General features: G+C 42.7%; 1 protein-coding gene across 21 annotated transcripts in view; it reads right to left on the bottom strand.

The window, feature by feature from the left end:
- The window catches only part of RIMBP2 (RIMS binding protein 2), an 877,394-nt gene that overhangs the window by 71,449 nt on the left and 783,552 nt on the right, over positions 1–22,393 (bottom strand). For 15 of the 21 annotated variants that reach the window (XR_012725119.1, XR_012725121.1, XM_075322225.1 and 12 more), the window contains 3 exons: positions 22,147–22,315; positions 21,294–21,359; positions 3,022–3,125 (listed from right to left, as the gene is read on the bottom strand). Coding sequence is in view for 19 of the 21 variants with exons in the window: in XM_075322225.1 (XP_075178340.1) it covers positions 3,022–3,125; positions 21,294–21,359; positions 22,147–22,315 (339 nt within the window). In the remaining 2 variants the exon portion in view is untranslated. The remainder of the gene's footprint in view (positions 1–3,021; positions 3,126–21,293; positions 21,360–22,146; positions 22,316–22,393) is intronic. The other 6 variants (XM_075322235.1, XM_075322298.1, XM_075322363.1 and 3 more) reach the window with 1 other exon arrangement.

Here is a 22,393-nt window from a genome sequence, read left to right as displayed (position 1 = left end):
GGAGCAAAAAATCCAAAATTATTAAAAATATGAACTTTTATTGAAGACAAATATTAAAACATACAAAAAAATTAAAAGAGATGTATAGAGAAAAGAAAAGAGGAAATAGCAGCATAACAGACCAAATTGCACATAGTAGTATCCAAAGTACAATGAAAAAGTGACTAGTGCGTGAATTCAATGCAGATCCAATTACCTTTGCCACGGTATAAAGGCAATATTTATAAAGTGTCCTAGTGCATAAAATTGCACATGGCCTTTATTAAATAAATAATTAGTATGTACCAATAGGGAATATAAATATAGAAAAATATATATCCATGTGGGGATAATAATACAAAAATTAACAACAAATAGTCACAAAAATGTGAATTGTTACATATACTATGCAAGTAACCCAGTAGTATTATGTTGTGGATGTATTACTAAACTATATCAATAGATGGGGCTAATTCCGAAGCAACACCGTGCTAAGCGTTAATTAATTTGATAGGGGGTGCAGTGTATAAAATGTGGTCAGTTGGGGGGCGATTCTTCTGTTTTGACATGTCAAGACCTCTACTAGTGCAACATGGTGCCCGCAACCACCTATTTCAGCCAACTATGTATTTCAAAATTCAATTATTGCTGCTTCCATTCCAAACCAAGACTTTTTTTTACTACATGTGGGGTATCACCGAGACTAGAAAAAGTGGGTAACAAACTGTATGCTTCATTTTTTTCGTTTTACCCCTTGTAAAAGTGAAAAATTTGGGCTAAAGCAACATTGTCATGAAAAAATGTAAGTTTTTCTATATGACGACCTAATGATATTAAATTCTGTGTAGTACCTGTGGGTTCAAAATGCTCACTATAACCATGGATAAACTCTTTGCGGTGTGTCACTTGTGGGTGGTTTCTGCTGTTTAGAGATCTTAGGGTCCCAGAAAGTGTGGCATGGTGACTGCAATCTATTTCACCCAAATTTGTGTTCCAAAATTCAAAGGGTGCTCCTTCCCTTCCAAGCCCGTCCGTTTATCCAAAGGTTTCTGACCACATGTTCACATTTTCTAGTGCAAAATAGGTCTAAACCAACATTTTAGAGGAAACAATACAATTTTGTTTTTTTTATTACACTTTCCATTAATTCCTGTGTAGCACCTGAAGGGTTAAAAGATTTAGTGACAGTAGTTTTCAAGTATTTGAGGTTTTTTAAATAGTATAACTTTTGGGGAATTTCCAATATATAGGAACCTCAAAGTCCATTTAAATCTGAAGAGGTCCCTAAAGAAACAGGTTTTGTAAATTTCTTGAAAAAAAGACAAATTGCTGCTAAAAATTTAACCCTTCTAACATCGCATCATAATTAAATAACATTTGAAAAATGATGCAAAGGTAAAGCACACATCTGGGAAATGTTACTTATTAACTATTTAGTGTGATATAACAATCTAGTTTTAAGAATATAAAAATGAAAAGCTTGAAAATTTCAAAATTTTAAAACACTCACATTTTCAATAATTTTATAAAACACAAATCATATTGACCTAAATTTACCATTAACATGAAGTACAACTTTTCATGAAAAAAAAACCCCTAAAAAAATCTTACAATCACTGATATCTATTGAAGCGTTCCAGATTTATTACCTCATAAACTGACACTGGGGAGATTTGGAAAATGAGGCTTGGTCATTAAAGAGGTTGTCCACTTCTTTTACATTGATGGCCTAGCCTAAGGCGGGCTTTACACGCTGCGACATCGCTAGCAATTGCTAGCGATGTTTAGCGCGATAGCACCCACCCCCGTCGTACATGCGATATCTGGTGCTTGCTGCCGTAGCGAACATTATCGCTACGACAGCTTCACATGCACATACCTGGTCAGCGACGTCGCTGAGACCGCCAAACAATCCCTCCTTCAAGGGGGAGGTGCGTTCGGCGTCACTGCGACGTCACTAAGCGGCTGGCCAATAGAAGCGGAGGGGCGGAGATGAGCGGCACATAACATCCCGCCCACCTTCTTCCTTCCGCATTGCCGGTGGACACAGGTAAGGAGATGTTTGTCGTTCCTGCGGTTTCACACACAGCGATGTGTGGTGCTGCAGGAACGACAAACAACATCGTATCTGCAGCAGTAACAACATTATGGAAATGAACGACATGATACAGATCAGTTATTTTTGACGCTTTTGCGCTCGTTTATCGTTGCACCTAGGATTTACACATTGCGATGTCTCTACCAGTGCCGGATGTGCGTCACTAACGACGTGACCCCGACAATATATCGGTAGCGATGTCGCAACGTGTAAAGCCTGCCTTAGGATACATAATCAATGTCTGTTAGGCTGAGGTCCGACAACTCAAAAACTTGCCAATCTGCTGTTATCGGTGCCAGCAGATTGGCAAGTGTTTGGGTTGTCGGTGGTAGCAGGGGTCCAGAAAAGCTCAGTTCTGGAGCTGCCTCGTCAATAGTGGCCGTGGTCGGGTACTGCACATCCACCTCCTATTGAATGGAATGGGAGGCAGATGTACAGTATGCGGCCGCTATTAGGTGACGGGGCAGCTCTGGAAGTGAGCATGTCCGGCAACCTACTGCTGCCACTGGCACCGAGAACAGTTGATCGGTTGAAGTGCGGGGTCTCGGACCGCGGCTGATCAGACAATAGGCCATCAATGTATTTGAATACATATTAAACATGCAAATGTTCACACATATTAAGGCATAACTGTCATTAAACCATCAGCTAAAAAATTGCAATACTTGTTTGAGGGTGGGGTTACAGAGAGAGCTCCATTGCCTTGTCGATACCACATTATTGATTAAGTCTGAGTCTAAGCCCTCTGGTTGTGCAGCATGAACGCGTTCCATCTACCCTTTCTCTTCACTTTCATCAGTGCAACAGAAGTCACTAAGAGGTGCTGGACTAGGTAAGAATTACATTCTTTAGTGGTTTTATTTCTAGATATTGAACCCACAATGATTGTTCAGTCAGGAAAGTTAGATAGTGGCTTTGAGGAGTGATTAAAATAAATGCTTTACCTCAACATCAACATTAGGCGAGCTCTCCCTTGGATCATAGTCATACAAGGCAACCATTCTCCTTGTAGAAACAGAGTGTTGCCTCCCACTTCTCCTGTTTCGTTCTGTACCAATTAAAAAAAAAGTTTGTACATTTAATTTAAACAAGCCTTAAAAAAATCTTGACTTTATGATCAAACTAACAAGCTGGACAAAAGACCACAGAGTGAAGTAGAAGCTGAAATGAGCAGTGATGACAGTTGTCTGCTACACACTGGTTCTTTCTTCCGAAAATACCCTATAATAAGATGGCCCCTTCAGCATGAATAAATACAATGGCATCAACTTATGTATCTGCACAGATAAACACCATTTATGTACGATTTTGTTCTCCAAGCTGCATCATATAAAAGAATGCATTAGCAGTGTTAATTCCACTTATTTACTATCAAGTCTGTAGCTTTTGGCAATATGCCCTTGGATTTACTTAACTTTATACACTTGTGTATGAATCGAAGTACAATATAAAATATATTTTTAACTTTTGATTCCTTGAAAATGATGTATGCACAATTTATATTTGTAGTCTGTTGGTTTGGTTTAAAAAGAATCTCTTACTGGATTTTTGTTCTGTAATCTGAAAGCAGCATGACATAGGGGCTGAGACCCGGATTCCAGCGTTGTATCAATTGAACGTCTGCATGTTGACATTTTGATTCAATCAGTTTTCTCTGCTGCAGAACTATCAGTGGTCAGAATGCTGAGCTCTGTATAACAATACCCACACCACTGACTGGCAGCTTTCTATGTATGTTGAAGGAGCACTGCCAATCAGTAATGGGGTGTGGTTACACAGAGCAGTTGACTAGGAGGCATAATACACCTAGTCCTGTAGTGATAATCTCCTGCTGACAAAACATTAATTTTATTCAAATAGCAACACACAGCCTAGTAAGTGACACATGACTGAAATCAGGCTCTCAGCCCAGACATTGTGCTGCTCTAAGATTACATAGTAAAAACCTGCTGACAGATTCCCTTTAAGCTGCACTGTAATGTGGCCCTACAGCTTAAAAATTATCTATCTGCTCAGGGACAGTTTGTAAACATACACCCCCTTCTTGCTCTAGATTACGAGGGTGCTGACATTAAACCCTTTATTATCTTATACCATTAGGGAGGCTAAAATTCACCTCCTCCCTGTCCAAGACCACCAGAGATGGTATTGTTAATTCTTTTTCTGTAATAGACAATCGTCTTACAGTTTTAGACCAACAAGAATAAATATATTACCTTCTTCATCAGCACTGAAGACACCCAGTCCTTTTATGTCCTAGAAATCAGGAATTTTACTATCCAAGCTAAGTATGGCTAATTGTTTGAGGATATACAGCCACATGTATTTGCTTCTCTTTATAATGGACTGTTTTCTTAGTTTCATAATCCGTTTGCACCTTTTCACATTAGAAAAATAGGATGTGCCATCAGTCTTTTTCTTAGATTACAGGGTTATGCCTTCTGATTGAGCACTCCTGCTCTTCAGCCTCACGCAATTTTAATTCTACATTTGCATTTTCCTGTCTGCCCATAAATTGTAGGTTTTTTGACCCAAAAAGAGGCATTAGTTTAATAGGGACACAACAAAAATGAGGTAGCCTTGCCAATGGCTGTTGGGCTCACATAAAATCTAGCCATTTTTTGTGCTAAGTATCTCAATTTTTACATGGTTTTTCATAGCAGTATTGCATGTCTATATTCCCATATTCATTGTTCCACATATCTTAGCACTGCAGTGTGCAACGTTCTCCTTTTTGTTACTATTTTTCAAATTCATTTTGCACCTGTTCACATTAGAAAGATAGGATTTGCCATCAGTCTTGTTCTTATATTACAGGGTTAATGCCCTCTGATTGAGCACTCCTGCTCTTCAGCCTCAGGCGATTTTAATTCTCCATTTGCTGGTTCCTGTCCACCCATAAATTGCAGGGTTTTTTTAACCTAAACAGAGGCATTAATTTGACAGGGACCCGACAAAAATGAGGTCGCCTTGCCGCTGGCTGTTGAGCTCACATTCCCTGGCAGCTGCAGGCTGCTACTTTTAGGCTGGGTGGTGGCCCAATAAGCATGGGCCTCCCCAGTCTTAGAATACCAGCCCCCAGCTGTTGGACTTTATGTTGGTTGGATAGCAAAATTGGAGGGGGCCGCATGCTGTTTTTTTTCAATTATTTAAATAATGGAAAAAAAATGCATGCGGTTCTTTTTATTTTGATACACAGCCATGATAAGCACACGGCTGGGGGCTGCAGCCTGTAACCATGGGCTTTATCTGTGCTGGGTATCATAATATGGGGGGCCCTACACCAATTTATTTATTTATTTGTATATCAAGACAGACATGCTGACACTCAGTGTGGGGGCATATCTGACTGCAACCAATCACAGGCACCGGTGGGTGGGGAAAGCAGTGCATATGCAATGAGCCTAATGTGCAGCCTGGCAGTGAATGCGAGACCTTGAAGCAATGTTACAGCTGTGCTGGAGCCTTCATAAGTATAGCGGGCCTGCTCCTATTCCCCTATCCTTCCGACCAACATTTTTAATCGCCGGATTTTGGTCCACATAGAATTATATGGGGACCAGAATCCGTCTTGGAACCGGATTTTAAAAACCAGATAACACGGATACGCCAGTCCCGGTTATCTGCGAGTCCGCTCATCACTAGTTAAGACGAGTTAATCTATTAGACTTTATAGCCAATTCTAGACTGCCATGTCAATTGCAATTTTCCAACTACATTTCAGGTCACCAAACCTGACAGCAGCCTTCCCTTGTTCCTCCCTGAGTGCACTCATCTAACTCCTAAAACACTGCGGATAACTAATATACAGAAATTACATTATTTTTTTTATATAATGTAAGATTTATTTTAAATACCTTTAGGAAAGGAACTACTGTACCTTTGTAATAGGTGGGCAGTGCACCTTGATGTAAATATGCTATATTTTCTGTATTTACTGTAGTATATTGTAAATGCATGTGTGGATATTTAAGTGTTTTAAAAAGGAATATCCTTACGATGTAGCAGAGCTAGGATTATTCAACAGGTTACCAAAGGTTATTGCAGCGGTTGTGTTAGCTGGCGGTAGAGGACCTTTAGAGGTATTAGATAAGTTAGGGTTAAAGTAGTTAAGGGAGGAGTGAGAAATGGCAGGGAAGATGGTTGGGAAGGGGAGCTCCAGAGGGAGTCAGTGAAGAAGGGAGTTCAAAGTGACAAAACATAGCCTTGGTGCTAAGACTAGACAGGGAACCGCAAGGTAACCTCTGGAGGTCCGGAGCTTATGGCTCTCCCCGGCAGGCTTAGAGAGCCTCTCAGCTAGAGAGTAATCAGGGCCCAAAAGCAGATGAAGGTGTGCAGTATTAGGGGGAAGGAGGCACAGACGCCAGAGTATTGAAGACGTAGTCAATGATAGCAGGGGACAGCACGAAGAGTAGTACCCCACAGAGAAAGGAAGGTCATAAAGGTGTGAAGATTAAAAGTAACCAAAACTGGTTATCTAAGTTAACTCTGGTGTAATGTTTCTTACTATGTCGAGGACCGGCAGCAGAAGTGATGGACACTGGCATGAAGCAGCAAGCCCAAAGTCATTTCCACAAACAAAGTCTCTATGGTGAAGGAGGGCGGAGCCCGCACGGCCCAGGGCCAGCACCCGCCTTCATTTAAAAGAAAACCTACCTCTAATTGTAAGAAATACAACCTGTAATGCTGCATTTAAATGGTAAAATAAATGGAGAACAAGCGTTACTAGGAACACTCATTCCCAACTATTGGTCTGTCAACCCATCAAACTTCCAACAAACAAGCAAAATGCTTTAAGTCTAATGATTTTAAAGCCAGCTTAAAAACATCTTGGCTGACAGCACATCATCCTATGTGCTGATGATATGATAATATTCTTTGCTAACAGAGCGATCAGATTTGTTGTCAGATTTGTTGTCAGCCAGTCAAGCCATGCCATTAAACAACCACCAATTAGCATACATGTAACCATTCAGTGGTCATTTAATGGTTGCAGTTGATGTGTGTAAACCGCATTGCATTAACAATTAAGAGTATTTTTTATAACGTTATCTCTCTGAAAAGGTAATCATAGAGATGGTTGGAAAGGTCTAATGACTGGATGTTCTAAAGGACAGAAATGTCCAAGAATGATGAGAAATGTTGCTAAATTAAAATTCTCACTGCACAATCAGTAACAATTCCTAAAAGAAGGACAAATTGAAAGCATTTAAAGAGACCAGGATTTATGAAAACAGAACTCAACCACTTTCTAAAATGGAAAAAATAATTGTATATCAAATAGAAAGATGGAGGCATATCTAAAGAAGAATATACTGCTGTCCGCAGCGACTGAAGGGCAAGTGTTAGAAGAACTAAAGCCAGTAATGAGGTGAGGCTTGCAAGGGAGACCAAGAGCAATAAAAAAGTATTTTGGGAAATTGTCAAAAGCAAAAGAAAAGTAAAAAAATGCCATAGGATCTTTACAGGGTAAAGTAAAAAGAGTGAAATTGTCATAAAATGATTTTGAGCAGGCCAAACTTACAGTCCTTATTTTGAATCTGTTCTCTAAGAAAGCAAATGTAAAATCAACTGATCTTCATTGTGCTATTGAATAAATAAAATAATCCACACTATCTATAAACAGAGAGATGGTTAGAGAACATTTAGATAAATTAAAATAATTTAAATCTCCTGGTCTATATGAATTACATCCTAGGGTGCTGAAAGAAATAGCAGAGGAAATTGCAGGACCACTAGCCAGAATCTTTGAAAATTCCTGGAGAACAGAAGTCACAGAACATTGGACAAGGGCAAATGATATCCCTATCTTAAACAAAAAAAGAAAGACGATGGAGCCAGTAAATTACAGGCCAGTGACCAATACTTCTATACCAGGAAGTATCTTTAAACAAATTATTAAACATCATGTATGTAAGTACTTGGATAAGAATAAAGTAATTAACCAGTGCCAGCATGGTCTTGTACCAAACAAGTCATGCCAAACTAATCTAATTTCCTTCTATGATGGAATCACTGATTGAGCAGCCGTTGATAAACTATCTCATACTATCCTTACTGAAAAATATGACCAAGTATAGGATTGTCAAGGCTACGGTTAAATGGATTCATAACTGGATCAGTGATCATGCTCAAAAAGAGGTAATAAATGGTTTCAAGTGGAGTACCACAAAGCTCTGTCTTGTTCCAGTGTTGTTCAACATTTTTAGAAATGATTTAGATAAGGGAACTGTAGGTAAACTAGAGAAGACAGAGAAAAGATTCAGAAGGATCTAGATAATCTGGAACAAATGGCAGTGATTTGTAAAGTTGTATTTCACAAGGAGAAATGCTAAATTCTTCATCTGGGCAAAAACTAAAATAACATCTACAGACTGGAAGGATTAGAACTAAGCAAAAGCATGTGTGAAAAGACTTGGGTATTTGGGTATACTAATAGATCACATGCTCACATGAGTCAACAGTGTGATGCAGCAGCAAAAAAGACAACACAGTTCTGGGATGTTTTAGGAGAAACAGAGTCTAGATCACGTCAAGTAATTATACCCCTCCACTCCTCTTTTGTTAGCCCTCATCTGGAATACTTTGTCTAGTTCTGGGCACCACATTTTAAAAAACACATTGAAAAACTGGAGCACATTCAGAGGCGGGCTACCAGAATGGTGAGCGGTCTGCAAACTATGTGCTACGAAGAATGGTTAAAGGATCTGGGAATGTTTAGGTTGCTAAATAGAAGATTAAGAGGAGACTTAATAGTCATCTTCAAATATCTGAAGGGATGTCCCAGTATAGATAGATCATCCTTATTCTCATTTGCACATGGATCCACAAGAAGAAATGGAATGAAACTGAAGGAAAAAGATACAAATTAGATATTAGAAAAAACTTTTTGATAGTGAGGGTGATCAAAGAGTGGAACAAGCTGCTACAAGAGGTGGTGAGTTCTCCTTCAAAGGAAGTCTTCAGAGGCTGGACAGACATCTGTCGGAGTTGGGTTAATGAATCCTGCATTGAGCAGGGGGTTGGACAAGATGACCCTGGAAGCCACTTCCAACATACATTCAATGATTTCATCAATTTTTTTTTTCCAAACATTTTTATTGATTTTTCAAATTTTATAAAAACCATAACAAAATGAGTATGATTACAAGGGAAGGACAATCAATTGACAGAGTATGATATAGAAGAAGAAAAAGAGGGGTACAACCCCCTCTTGCTAGTCCAGATTATTCTTCCATGAAAAATGACATATAATGAAACCGAACTAGAAAGTCAAAATAAACCACATGTAATATAGTCCCTTAAACCCCTGTGTCATTTTTTAGTAATTCCAAAATCAATGATGTGTCTTAATACTTCCTTGACGTCTCACCTCCTCCTTCCTCTCGAGCCCCCACTAAGTGATCCTCAGGTTGCCCAAGCTATCCTGGATTTCATTCAGGAGATACCACTCCGTGTGTATGAAAGGTGTCACCAAGTTATTTATTTCTCCCCGTGTGAAGTGGTGTTCAATAAAATTTTTCCATCTCCCAAAGAACGCGGCTGTCTTTTGATCCTTATCCCTTTCCGCTTCCAATTTTTCCAACTTCAAAAGAGTATGCAATTCCCCAATAACCTCCTTTGTAGATGGACCCTCCCTCTGTATGCAGTGTCTTAAGATACACCTTTTAGCTATCATGGCCAAGTCATGTATGATTGCAAATGTCCTTTTATCCCGAGTATTTGATCCCCCTTTGACTCCACCCTCAAAGAAATGGAAAATCCACACCATTAATTCTGGTCTGCAATATATCCCCCATGTTGATTGGGCCAACATTCTTACTTGATTCCAGAACCTCTGCACTTCCTTACATTCCCAAGAGTCCATGTAGCATATCTGTTTTCTCTGCTTGACATTTTGGACAACGTGCATCTCTACCCGGAATATTGAAACCTACAATAGCCCTATGTAAAATCCTAAACTGGGTGTCTTTCCAACCCTCGTTGTTCATCAATTTTAAAAGCCTTCATACTTGTTTCTTCAAAGCTGATTTATGACCACATCTATTTAATGAGTGAAGGTATTAGATTAGCTTGACAATTTAATTACTGTAACTTCATTACTCAATTTTCTATGTACTGTAATACATACAAGCTAACTGATTCAAAATTACTCAACGGGTTGTCTAATTCATAACGAATTGTGGCGTTACTTATGCCACAAATCTTACTCCAGTCCCTAATCCTTCAGAACCAGAGTCTTATATATTACCAGTCTTTAACATCTTAGAAAATTAGGTCTAATGTGTTCAGAACTTAACCAAAATTTGTAGTTTCACAAAATCAACAAAATGTTTTATTTTTATACCATTAGTATGGCCTCCCTATATTATAGATCCCATTGGATGCAATTTTGTCTAGCCCATTTCATTCCAATGTTGTGCATAGTTAAATAGTTAGACTTTTCGGCTGCACCAATACAAGTATGCACCATATAAGTATGATGCATTGAATTAGGCCAGAGATATTATTATGATACACTTGGTCATCTATCATCACTTCTCTGCCATCATCTAATCATCATGTTTATCTTCCCACAGGTATTTAAAACCATCCACTCTACTTTCCCATGAACTGAACTGATCTCCCCTTTGCTCTGCTGTGTGTGCTAATACCTGGTATGTAAAACCATCCACTCTACTTTCCCATGAACTGAACTGATCTCCGATTTGCTCTGCTGTGTGTGCTAATACCTGGTATGTAAAACCATCCACTCTACTTTCACATGAACTGAACTGATCTCCCCTTTGCTCTGCTGTGTGTGCTAATACCTGGTATGTAAAACCATCCACTCTACTTACCCATGAACTGAACTGATCTCCCCTTTGCTCTGCTGTGTGTGCTAATACCTGGTATGTAAAACCATCCGCTCTACTTTCCCATGAACTGAACTGATCTCCCCTTTGCTTTGCTGTGTGTGCTAATACCTGGTATGTAAAACCATCCACTCTACTTTCCCATGAACTGAACTGATCTCCCATTTGCTCTGCTGTGTGTGCTAATACCTGGTATGTAAAACCATCCACTCTACTTTCCCATGAACTGAACTGATCTCCCCTTTGCTCTGCTGTGTGTGCTAATACCTGGTATGTAAAACCATCCGCTCTACTTTCCCATGAACTGAACTGATCTCCCCTTTGCTCTGCTGTGTGTGCTAATACCTGGTATGTAAAACCATCCACTCTACTTTCCCAAAATATCTGACCTGTTCTCCCTTTGCTTCAATATCTTCATGGCATGCTCCAATTTCTCACTGTGACCTCTCCCCCCCTGTTCCCCGACCTTCCTTTTATGACCTTTGTTTACTCTGTCCATGTGATGCTGCATCTGGCTTCTTTGATTGAATGATCAAGAGGTTCTTGTTGCACCCCACCCCTTCACAGCTAATTGCGCTTGTTACATAGTTACTTAGGTTGAAAAAAGACCTAGGTCCATCTAGTTCAACCTTCCTCCACCAGTTCTACATTTGGTCACTAAGTCATTTATAACCAACAATGTTGTGTGTAGTGAGGAAATCATCCAGCCCTTTTTTAAAAGCTGTTAGAGTATCTGCCATTACTACCTCTTGTGGTAGGGCATTCCACAGTCTGACTGCTCTAACTGTAAAGAACCCTTTCCTATTTAGCTGTCGGAATCACTTTTCTTCCACTCGCAGTGAGTGCCCCCTGGTCCTTAGTATTGTCTTTGGAAGAAATAAGTCATGTGCCAGTCCTTTATATTGACCACACATGTATTTATACATATAAATGAGATCTCCTCTGAGACGTCTTTTTTCTAAGCTAAACATATCAACCTCTCATCATATGGAAGGCCTTCCATTCCTTGTAATAGTCTAGTTGCCCGCCTTTGAACTGCTCTAACTTCTGAATGTCCTTTTTAAAATGTGGAGCCCAAAACTGGTTCCCATATTCCAGATGTGGCCTTACAAGTGATTTATAGAGGGGTAACAATTCGTTGGGATCACGGGATCTAATCTCTCTTTTTATACACCCTAAAATGTTGTTTGCTTTAGCAGCTGCTGCTTCACATAGAGTGCTGCTGCACTGTTGTATATGTATATATTGGGGCAACTAAAAAGTCTGCACAAGACTTTTCGTCTACACCAATACAAGTATGCACCATATAAGTATGATGCATTGAATTAGGCCAGAATTAGACCGGAAGGGAGCGGAAGGTAACTGACTACATAGTCACTGTAAACCATGTTTGTGTTTTTCTTCTCTTTTACCCCTATATTACTTCACTTTCTACTGCCCCCTCTGATCCCTAAACCCAGTAATGAACTATTTATCTCTCCCTCCATCCTCCCAACCCATCTCACCTTCCCCTCACATATTTTCCTCCACATTTCACCCAGTGTCTCCAGACACAAACGGCCATCTCATGGCCTCTCCTGCTCCCACCTACTAACACTCTCTCTGCTTCTCACTGCTGGAGATATCTCTCCTAATCCAGGTCCTCCTCACCACATCCCTATTGTCACTTCAAACCCTCATCCTCAACCTATCACATATTTCCGCAACCTCTCAAACCTGATACCCATCCACCCAGCCCCAGCTCCCCCAGTCCCACTAACAGGAGCTCTATGGAACGCTCGCTCTGTCTGCAACAAACTTTCCTACATTAATGATCTTTTCATCACTAATAAACTTTCCATTCTTGCCATCACAGAAACCTGGCTCACCCCCTCTGACACAGCCTCTCCTGCTGCACTTTCTTATGGCGGTCTCCAACTCTCTCACACCCCCCGCCCCAGTAACAAGCATGGTGGAGGAGTTGCTTTGCTCCTGTCCGACCAATGCTCCTTTACACCAATTCCAATACCACCCTCTGTTACTCTTCCCTCTTTTGAGGTGCACTCCGTACTTATCTTCGCCCCCTCCAACCTTCAACTGGCTGTCATTTACCGTCCCCCAGGGCCAGCCACTGCCTTTTTTGATCATTTCACCACCTGGCTACTACAATTCTTTTCCACCGACATCCGCACCATCATCATGGGTGATTTCAACATCCCCATTGACACTTCCCACTCATCTGTCTCCAAACTTCTAACACTCACTTCCTCCTTCGGTCTCACCCAATGGTCCTCTGCAGCTACTCATAAAGATGGCCACACGCTGGACCTCATTTTCCCTCGCCTCTGTTCCCTATCTAACCTCTCTAACTTGCCTCTCCCCCTGTCCGACCACAACCTACTCACATTCTCCTTCCTCTCTTCTCCAAGTACGCAACCCCCCCTCCACAAACTTTCCCACCCTCCCAGATATATCAAACACCTTGATTTACACGCACTTTCTCAGTCCCTTCTCCCTCTCACAGACATTGCATTTTTACACAATGCAGATGCTGCTGCAACTTTATACAACACTAAAATCTCTGCAGCTCTCGAATCAGCTGCCCCCCTCACACACACCAAAACCCGCACAATCAACAGGCAACCCTGGCACACCAGTCAGACTAAACAACTGAGACGGGCTTCCAGAATTGCTGAGCGCAGATGGAAGAAGTCTCATTCCACTGAGCACTTCATTGAATATAAAGAGTCCCTCACCACCTTCAAGTCAACACTCACGGCTGCAAAACAAACCTACTTCTCATCCCTCATATCTTCTCTCTCTCACAACCCTAAAAAGCTATTCAACACTTTCAATTCTCTCCTTCGTCCCCCAGCACCACCTCCCTCTCCTCTCATCTCAACTGAAGACTTTGCCTCTTTCTTCAAGCAGAAGATTGACAACATCAGAGCAAGCTTTGCCCCACAATCACCACAGCCCCTCATCATAGCTACTCAGCCCTCTTTCTCCAAATCCAGCTTCTCCACCATGACAGAAAACAATCTTTCCACTCTACTCTCAAGATCACATCTAACCACCTGTGCACTTGACCCGCTCCCATCGCACCTCATCCCCAACATCACCGCAGTCCTCATCACAGCCCTAACCCATCGTTTCAACCTATCACTAACAAGTGGTATATTCCCTTCATGCTTTAAACATGTCTCCATTACACCCATCCTCAAAAAGCCCTCCCTTGACCCATCCTCTGTGTCAAATTATCGCCCCATATCCCTTCTCCCCTATGCCTCAAAACTACTGGAACAGCATGTCCATCTTGAATTGTCCTCATACCTCTTCTCCTGCTCCCTCTTTGACCGGCTACAATCTGGCTTCCGACCACATCACTCTACTGAAACTGCCCTACCCAAAGTCACCAATGATCTACTAACCGCCAAAGCCAAGCGACACTACTCTATCCTCCTCCTCCTGGACCTGTCCTCTGCCTTCGACACAGTAGACCATTCCCTCCTACTACAGATTCTCTCATCTCTGGGCATCACAGACTTGGCCCTATCTTGGATCTCCTCATACCTAACCGACCGAACATTCTGCGTCTCCCATTCTCACACCACTTCCTCATCTCGCCCCCTATCTGTCGGTGTCCCCCAAGGCTCAGTTTTTGGAGCCCTGCTGTTCTCCATCTACACCTTCAGCCTGGGACAGCTCATAGAGTCCCACGGCTTTCAGTATCATCTCTATGCCGATGACACACAGATCTACTTCTCTGGACCTGACATTACCTCTCTACTAACCAAAATTCCACAATGTCTGTCTACTATTTCATCCTTCTTCTCTGCACGATTCCTAAAGCTTAACATGGACAAAACAGAGTTCATTGTCTTTGCTCCTCCTCACTCATATCCTCCAACAAGCCTTTCCATCAAACTTGATGGTTGCTCACTCTCCCCAGTCTCACAAGCTTGTTGCCTTAGAGTAACCCTCGACTCTGCTCTATCCTTCAAGCCACACATCCAAGCCCTCGTCACCTCATGCAGACTACAACTCAAAAATATCTCCCGGATCTGTGCTTTCCTTAACCAAGAATCAGCAAAAACATTAGTGCATGCCCTCATCATCTCCCGCCTCGATTACTGTAACCTCCTGCTCTCTGGCCTCCCTTCCAACACTCTTGCACCCCTCCAATCTATCCTAAACTCTGCGGCCCGCTTAATCCACCTCTCCTCTCGCTATTCCCCAGCCTCGCCACTCTGCCAATCCCTTCACTGGCTTCCCATCGCCCAACGACTCCAGTTCAAAACATTAACCATGACATACAAAGCCATCCACAACCTGTCTCCTCCTTACATCTGTGACCTAGTCTCCCGGTACCTACCTGCACGCAACCTCAGATCCTCACAAGATCTCCTTCTCTGCTCCTCTCTTATCTCCTCTTCCCACAATCGCGTACAAGATTTCTCCCGTGCCTCCCCCATATTCTGGAACGCTCTACCTCAGCATATCAGACTCTCCCCTACTGTGGAAAGCTTCAAGAGGAACCTCAAGACCCACCTCTTCGAACAAGCCTACAACCTACAACAGCCCTCAGTCCAGTACACCACTGCGCAACCAGCTCTGTCCTCATCTATTGTACCATCACCCATTCCCTGTAGACTGTGAGCCCTCGCGGGCAGGGTCCTCTCTCCTCCTATACCAGTCTGTTTTGTACTGTTAATGATTGTTGTACGTATACCCTCTTTCACTTGTAAAGCACCATGGAATAAATGGCGCTAAAATAATAAATAATAATAATAATAATAGTTAGCTATATTGGAATTGGATGTGTGGCGACCCTGAGGGTCCAGTCACCACAGAGGTAGTGCACCTCAGCCAAAGGTGTGATACCCCAATCCCTGGTAAGGAGGAGGTCACAGGCCGTTGTTCACACACACACACACACACACACTCTTAGGGATACTGTGCACACACGACATCTCAGGTGCGATGTCGGTGGGGTCAAATCGAAAGTGGCGCACATCCGGCGTCGCTGTTGACATTGGAGTATGTGAATCCTTTATACTACGATTAATGAGCGCAAAAGCGTCGAAATCGTATGATCAGTGTAGCGTCGGTCATTTCCATAATTTCGGAAGGACCGATGTTACGATGTTGTTCCTTGTTCCTGCGGCAGCACACATCGCTGTGTGTGGGGCCGCAGGAGCGAGGAACATCGCCTTACCTGCGTCCCGGCTGCAATGAGGAAGGAAGTAGGTGGGCGGGATGTTTACGTCCCGCTCATCTCCGCCCCCCTGCTTCCATTGGCCACCTGCCGTGTGACATCACTGTGACGCCACACGACCCGCCCCTTTAGGAAGGAGGCGGTTTGCCGGCCAGAGCGACGTCGCAGGGCAGGTAAGTGCATGTGAATTTGCTGTAGCGATAATGTTCGCTACGGCAGCTATCACAAGATATCGCAGCTGCGACGGGGGCGGGGACTATCGCGCTCGGCATCACTACTATCTGCTTGCGATGTCGTAGTGTGCAAAGTACCCCTTAGTATAGCTACCCCACTTCAGGCCATGGTTAGGGCGACATTGCTCCTTAGGGAGAGCACAGTCCCGGAGCCAGTCTGGAGGTGGTGTTAGTTAGTGGGTGGACACTTAGAACGGAGTGAAGAAGGAGTTGAAAAGTGAAGGCGAAGGATGCAATGAGGAGAGAGGTCCTGAGGACTGTAGCCGGTGAGCTCGTCCTAGGTCAAGTAAGAAGAAAGAAAGGAAGTAGGGGTTCTAGAGTCACGGGCAGTGAGAGATCCACCCGTGGGCTCGTATCCACATCTGATGCACCGGTGTGGAGGGACTAGGCAGCAAAGGGGACCGGCCCCTAGACTAGTGGAGAACAATCAGGCTCAGCTAACAAACCGGAGGCTGAGCTATCTTTATGTGCCGAAGCCTCACACAAATCCACTGAAAAGATGACCACAGTGGGCTAGGGAACAAGGCCAGAAGAGCCTCCCAAACAAGGCCCATGGACATCGACTCGGGGCATTGTGTGTGAGGCGCAGGGCATGAGGGCGAAGCCAGCGCAGGAAGACAACCAGAAAGAGATACAGAAAGTGACACCGGTTCTGTGCCTCTAAATTGCCAGGGGATCGTCTGGATCCCGTCACCGCAGGACTCAGCATTACAATGATGGTGTTTGACCAGACAGCCGTGATAACCTGGAACTGCCAATTGTGAGTAAAAGAACTAATGACTGCATCCCGCTATGTCCTGGAATCATTATCTGCGCCGCCAGCCCCGCGCTGTTCAAACACTTCATTGGCTAATAACTGCTTACGGCTGCCCTGGGGCCCAGCTCCACCTGCGGGGAGCTGTACCATCTTAGCTGCGTCACCATCTGCCCCAGCGGTCCCATTCAGCAGCGTCAACCATACCTGGCCAAAGACCACAGGTGGCATCACAACTTATCCCCTTTCAATATCCCTCATTTAAACGACACCGCCAGGGTCACAGAGCCGGGCCCTGCCACCGTGACCTCCCAACAGAAAAGGTCCGGTTCCGAGTGCCCCCGGCCCTTTGTTATGTCATCTGAGGACTATCAGAATTCAGAAGTGAGCAAAGGAAGTGACATCATGCTGCCCATGCCCCAGTTTGATTTTTTATATTAATTGAAAATCAGGCGGCACATCTGTGGAACATCTTTCATATGATGGCACAAAAAAAGGCCTTATTTTTGTATGAGCATAAGGGGGCATTATTTTATGAGGCAAAGAGTGCATTTTTATTAATATTATATAAGGCAAAGGGGAACATAAATATTGTATGAGTCACTAAGAGGATTATATTAGTTGTATGGAACTGCAAAGAGTGATATAATTATTGTGTGGGGCACAAAGGAGAACATAATATTTTATAGAGGAGTAAAAATGGACAATTACCATAATTTTTGGATTATAAGATGCACTTTTCCTCCCAACTATTTGGGAGGAAAGTAATGGGTGCATCTTATAATCCACATGTAGCTTACTGGGTGGTGGTGGAGAGGGGTAGCAGAAGGCAGAGCCAATGTTGTAGCGGCTGTGCAGGGTATGCGGCAGCTGTGCAGGGTCTGCGGCAGCTGTGGAGGGTCTGCGGCGGCTGTGCAGGGTCTGCGGCGGCTGTGCATGGACTGCGGCGGCTGTGCACGAGATTTGGCAGTGGCTGTAAAGGTCTGCAGCGGCGGATGAGATCTCGGCTTGTCATTGAGCTGAGAGCTCAATCTGCGCACGCACCGATTCCGAGCACCATTTCTTTGAAGCCCTCACCGCCGACAGAGTATCTGGGACACCTGCTGCACCACCCTGCTCCACACAGCCAGCACAGCCTCTGCAGCCAGCACAGCAACCACCGCTGGCAGCACAGCCACCTACACCGCAGCCAGCACTGCTGTACCCACCACAGCCAGCACAGCCGCCCTCACCACAGCCAGCATCACAGCAAGCATGGGCAAGGATGCACAGTAATTACATTCCAGGCTAAGAAATTAACTCCTAAGATCCCAGTCAGCTCTCTCCAGCCCATTGATTTTAATATGTAATAGCTCATACTGAATATAGGGAAGCTATGTGGGGGCTCATACTGTATATAGGGGCTATGTGAGGACTCATACTGTTTATAAAGAAGCTATGTGGGGGCTGACACTTTATATAGGTGGATTATGTGTGGACTCACTGTGTATAGGGAGCTATGTGGAACCTCATACTGTATAAAGGGTTACTTGGTAGGAGCTAATACTGTATCTAGAGAGGCTATGTAGGGGCATATATTGTATATAGGTGATTATGTGGGGTCTTATACTGTAGATAGGGGAACTGTGTTTGGGCTCATACTGCATATAGGGGGACTGTGTGTGGGCTTATATGGGAGGTGTAAGCATATTTAATTCTGGTCAATATTAAGTAATACAATAAATTTAAAATACTAAAAAATATAAATATATCAATATTGAACACAATTAATTTCAGCTATTGGTTCAGTTTTCATAACAGTTAAGGTGGTGTCACACACAGCGACGGCGACAACGACGTCACTACTACGTCACCATTTTATGTGACGTAGCAGCGACGTCCCGTCGCTGTTGCTGTGTGTGACATCCAGCAACGAGCTGGCCCCTGATGTGAGGTCGCTGCTCGTTGCTGAATGTCCTGCTTCATTTTTTGCTCGTTGTTCTCCCGCTGTGAAGCACACATCGCTGTGTGTGACACCGAGAGAGCGACGAACTGAAGCGAGCAGGGAGCCAGCTTCTGGCAGCCTGCGGTAAGCTGTAACCAAGGTAAACATTGGGTAACCAAGGAAAGCCCTTTCCTTGGTTACCCAATATTTACCTTTGTTACGAGCGTCTGCCGCCGCTCTCACGCTGCCTGTGCTGCCTGCTCCCTGCTCTCTGCACGCCAGAGTACACATCGGGTAAATAAGCAAGGGTTTGCTTATTAACCCGATGTGTACTCTGGCGTGCAGGGAGCCAGCGCTAAGCAGTGTGCGCTGGTAACCAATGTAAATATTGGGTAACCAAGCCCTTGGTTACCCGATATTTACCTTAGTTACCAAACGCAGCACCGCTTCCACCCGTCGCTGCTGGCTGGGGGCTGGTCCCTGGTGAGATCTGCCTGTTTGACAGCTCACCAGCGACCATGTAACGCGATCCTGATAAGGTCAGGTCGCCCGAAGTGATCGCTGCTGCGTCGCTATGTGTGAACCCAGCATTATGGTCTCTCATTTGGCCCCGCTGAAAAAGTTGTCCACCAATTAACTAAAACATTCTATTGTTCTGGCAGTATCTTTAGAGTCATTGTCCTGCTTGCCCCAGTCTTTTGCAGCCGCTAAAAGGATTTCCTGCAGGATTACCCTATATTTAGCTCCATGCATCTTCCAATCAACTCTGACCAGCATATTCATGTGTTTGAAAGATCCAGTCATAGTCCAGACCTAAATCCCATTGAGAATCTATAGGAAGACTTGCTGATAACAGACGTCTCCATCCGATCTGACTGAGCTAGAGCTACTGTGCAAAGAAGAATCAGCAAATATTTCACTCTGGATTTGAAAAGCTGGTAGAGACATACCCCAAAAGACTTGCAGCAGTAATGTGTTGGTATATCACATAAAATTGCAATACAATACATTTTCGTTTTTGGGTGCAATGTGAAAAAATGTAGAAACGTTCACGGGGTATAAATACTTTTTCAAGGCACTGTATAAGTAAATATATTGATGACAATATATATTCTAGAACAACTGCACTGATAGAACACTAATGTGTCACAGTAGCCAAAACTCAGCAGAAGGAAACTGACCAAAACCGTCACTAAAGGAGGAGTGGTCGCCCACAGGACATAAGGAGACTGCAGAATGCTGCTAAAGACACAACTTAGGAATAACCCTTTAAATTAACATCATTATTTCTCACAAACAGTGAATCATTTCAGCATTTTTCTTTCTTTGGTAGCCTTCTTTTTGTTCACACACGCAAATTTTTCAGGTATTTTACTGTCCTATAGCCCTTTGGCCCATTGGGACAAAATTACAAATACTCTATATCTACAGATCGAAAAAGGGAAAAAGAAACACTAATGCAGCAATAAAAAAATGCAGTTTGCAATATATTTCACATTTTCCTTTTGCTTGACAGCCAACATTTGGCCACGGAGGTTGTAAAAAAACAACTGGTTTGTTAAAACAAAACACTGAAAAAACAACCTCACGAGGCTCTCTAGTTGAACGTAAATTGAAGAGTTGCTGAGGGTCTGACCACTGGGACCCCATGAATTACAAGAAATTCATGAATTTGGCGGATTCACGTCCCACCCCATCTCTGCAACATTTTTGTCAACTTCCCATTGTGCAAAGAATTTGCAACTTTTCTACTTTTTTGGTGTGAAAGCTTTGAAGTACTTGCCCTCATGTAATATCACAGTACACACAGCACTGCACAAAGGCTGTACATCTCTGTACTAATGGAGCGACGCAGCCTTGGTGCACTGCCATTGGCAAGAGCCTTCACGAGCTACATAGTTGTCAGTTGGGCATTATGTTAGGTGACCTTTTGGATGTAAACAGATATGTTTTTCATCTTTAACCAAAATTCTCATAGAAATACAACAAAATGTTCACATATTGCTAAATAGAAAAGGCATTAAGAAATATTTTGTTAAGGAGTCTCAAGTAGTCTTGGTGCAGCATCTACAAATGCTAGTGAGGCCATATGTTAAGCCTGTGTTCCACAGCAAAATGACTTCAAATGATGCAAGCTCAAAGGACAAAACATGCCGGTTAGTTTAACTTACAAGAAAACATAGTTATGTTTAGACATGTGAAATAATTTCAGCTGGTTTATTAACTGAATAAAGTTAGGGTTTCTTCACAGACCTCGTTTAGACTTTCTGGATCTGCGGTGTACAGAGCGAGAGCTCTCTTTGAAACGTTCACAGTTGACTTCAGGAAAGGAATGCATACAAATAAAAGAAGAGGAGAACATATGAAGCTGTTCAAAGTTCTACTTTCAATCGAGAAACGCTCAGCTGGGAAAGTAAAAGTAGCTGACAACTTAATGTCTGTTTTACTAGCAATTAATAAATTTCAAGGTGTCAAGATCATGTTTTTACCAATGACATGTACGTGTAACTGAAGACCAGAAATTAGTTTTTAGATTTAAATGCTTACTTTTTGGAGTTTATGATTATTGTCATGTCTAACAACTACCATCTGGTATCATGAAATGCATTAATAGTAATAAAAAAATATATACATTCAACATTTGTAAATTCTGCTTTTTGGTTCTGGGCACAGTAACAAAAACTGCAAACTTTTGCCAGCTTCTTGATAAAGAAAGTCTAGTGTAAGTGCAATAGGTAATTAAGCAGTATAGCGGTGCAAATTAAAGCAGATGATTTCCAAATTTGGAAATGTTTGGAAATATACAGATTTATAATGTCGAGTTCAAGAAAAGTGCTGTCCAAATTACATACTCAGGCAAATAGCCAAGACCCATTATTTTATGCAGTATATCATAAAATCTATGGTCCAGATGTTAAATGCTTTAGCTAGCACCATTCTGGAAGTTCAGACTGGTGGTTAGTTCCAAACAAAAGGGATACGCAAGACATGCAAGTACTGGATGCCACTGAAGAATTAGTATCCCATAACATTGCACTGATAAAGCTAGAAGCAGCTACAGCTAGGCAGACAGGCTATCGTCTTAAGAAAGGCTTTTATTACCTACCAATTTTTTCTACTGGAGTATTCAAAGGTAGAAATCCTTGTTTGAGAAGTTGGTCCATCATTTCTTCATCATCTGCTTGAATTTCAGACACCATATTGCAGGGGATATAACCAGATCTCCCACAGCTTTCACCTCGGTAAAAACCATCTGGATCTTTATCACCATATACCTGAAAACAGTGTGACAAGTACAAGTCATATTTGGAAGAAGAGGAATAACTAGCAAAAACATAATTACGTGCTAAGCA

This window comes from Anomaloglossus baeobatrachus, chromosome 1, assembly GCF_048569485.1.
Source record: "Anomaloglossus baeobatrachus isolate aAnoBae1 chromosome 1, aAnoBae1.hap1, whole genome shotgun sequence".
Classification (NCBI taxonomy): Eukaryota; Metazoa; Chordata; class Amphibia; order Anura; family Aromobatidae; genus Anomaloglossus; species Anomaloglossus baeobatrachus.
Note: the sequence above shows the minus strand (reverse complement) of the source record. Positions and strands in the feature narration are given on the sequence as shown.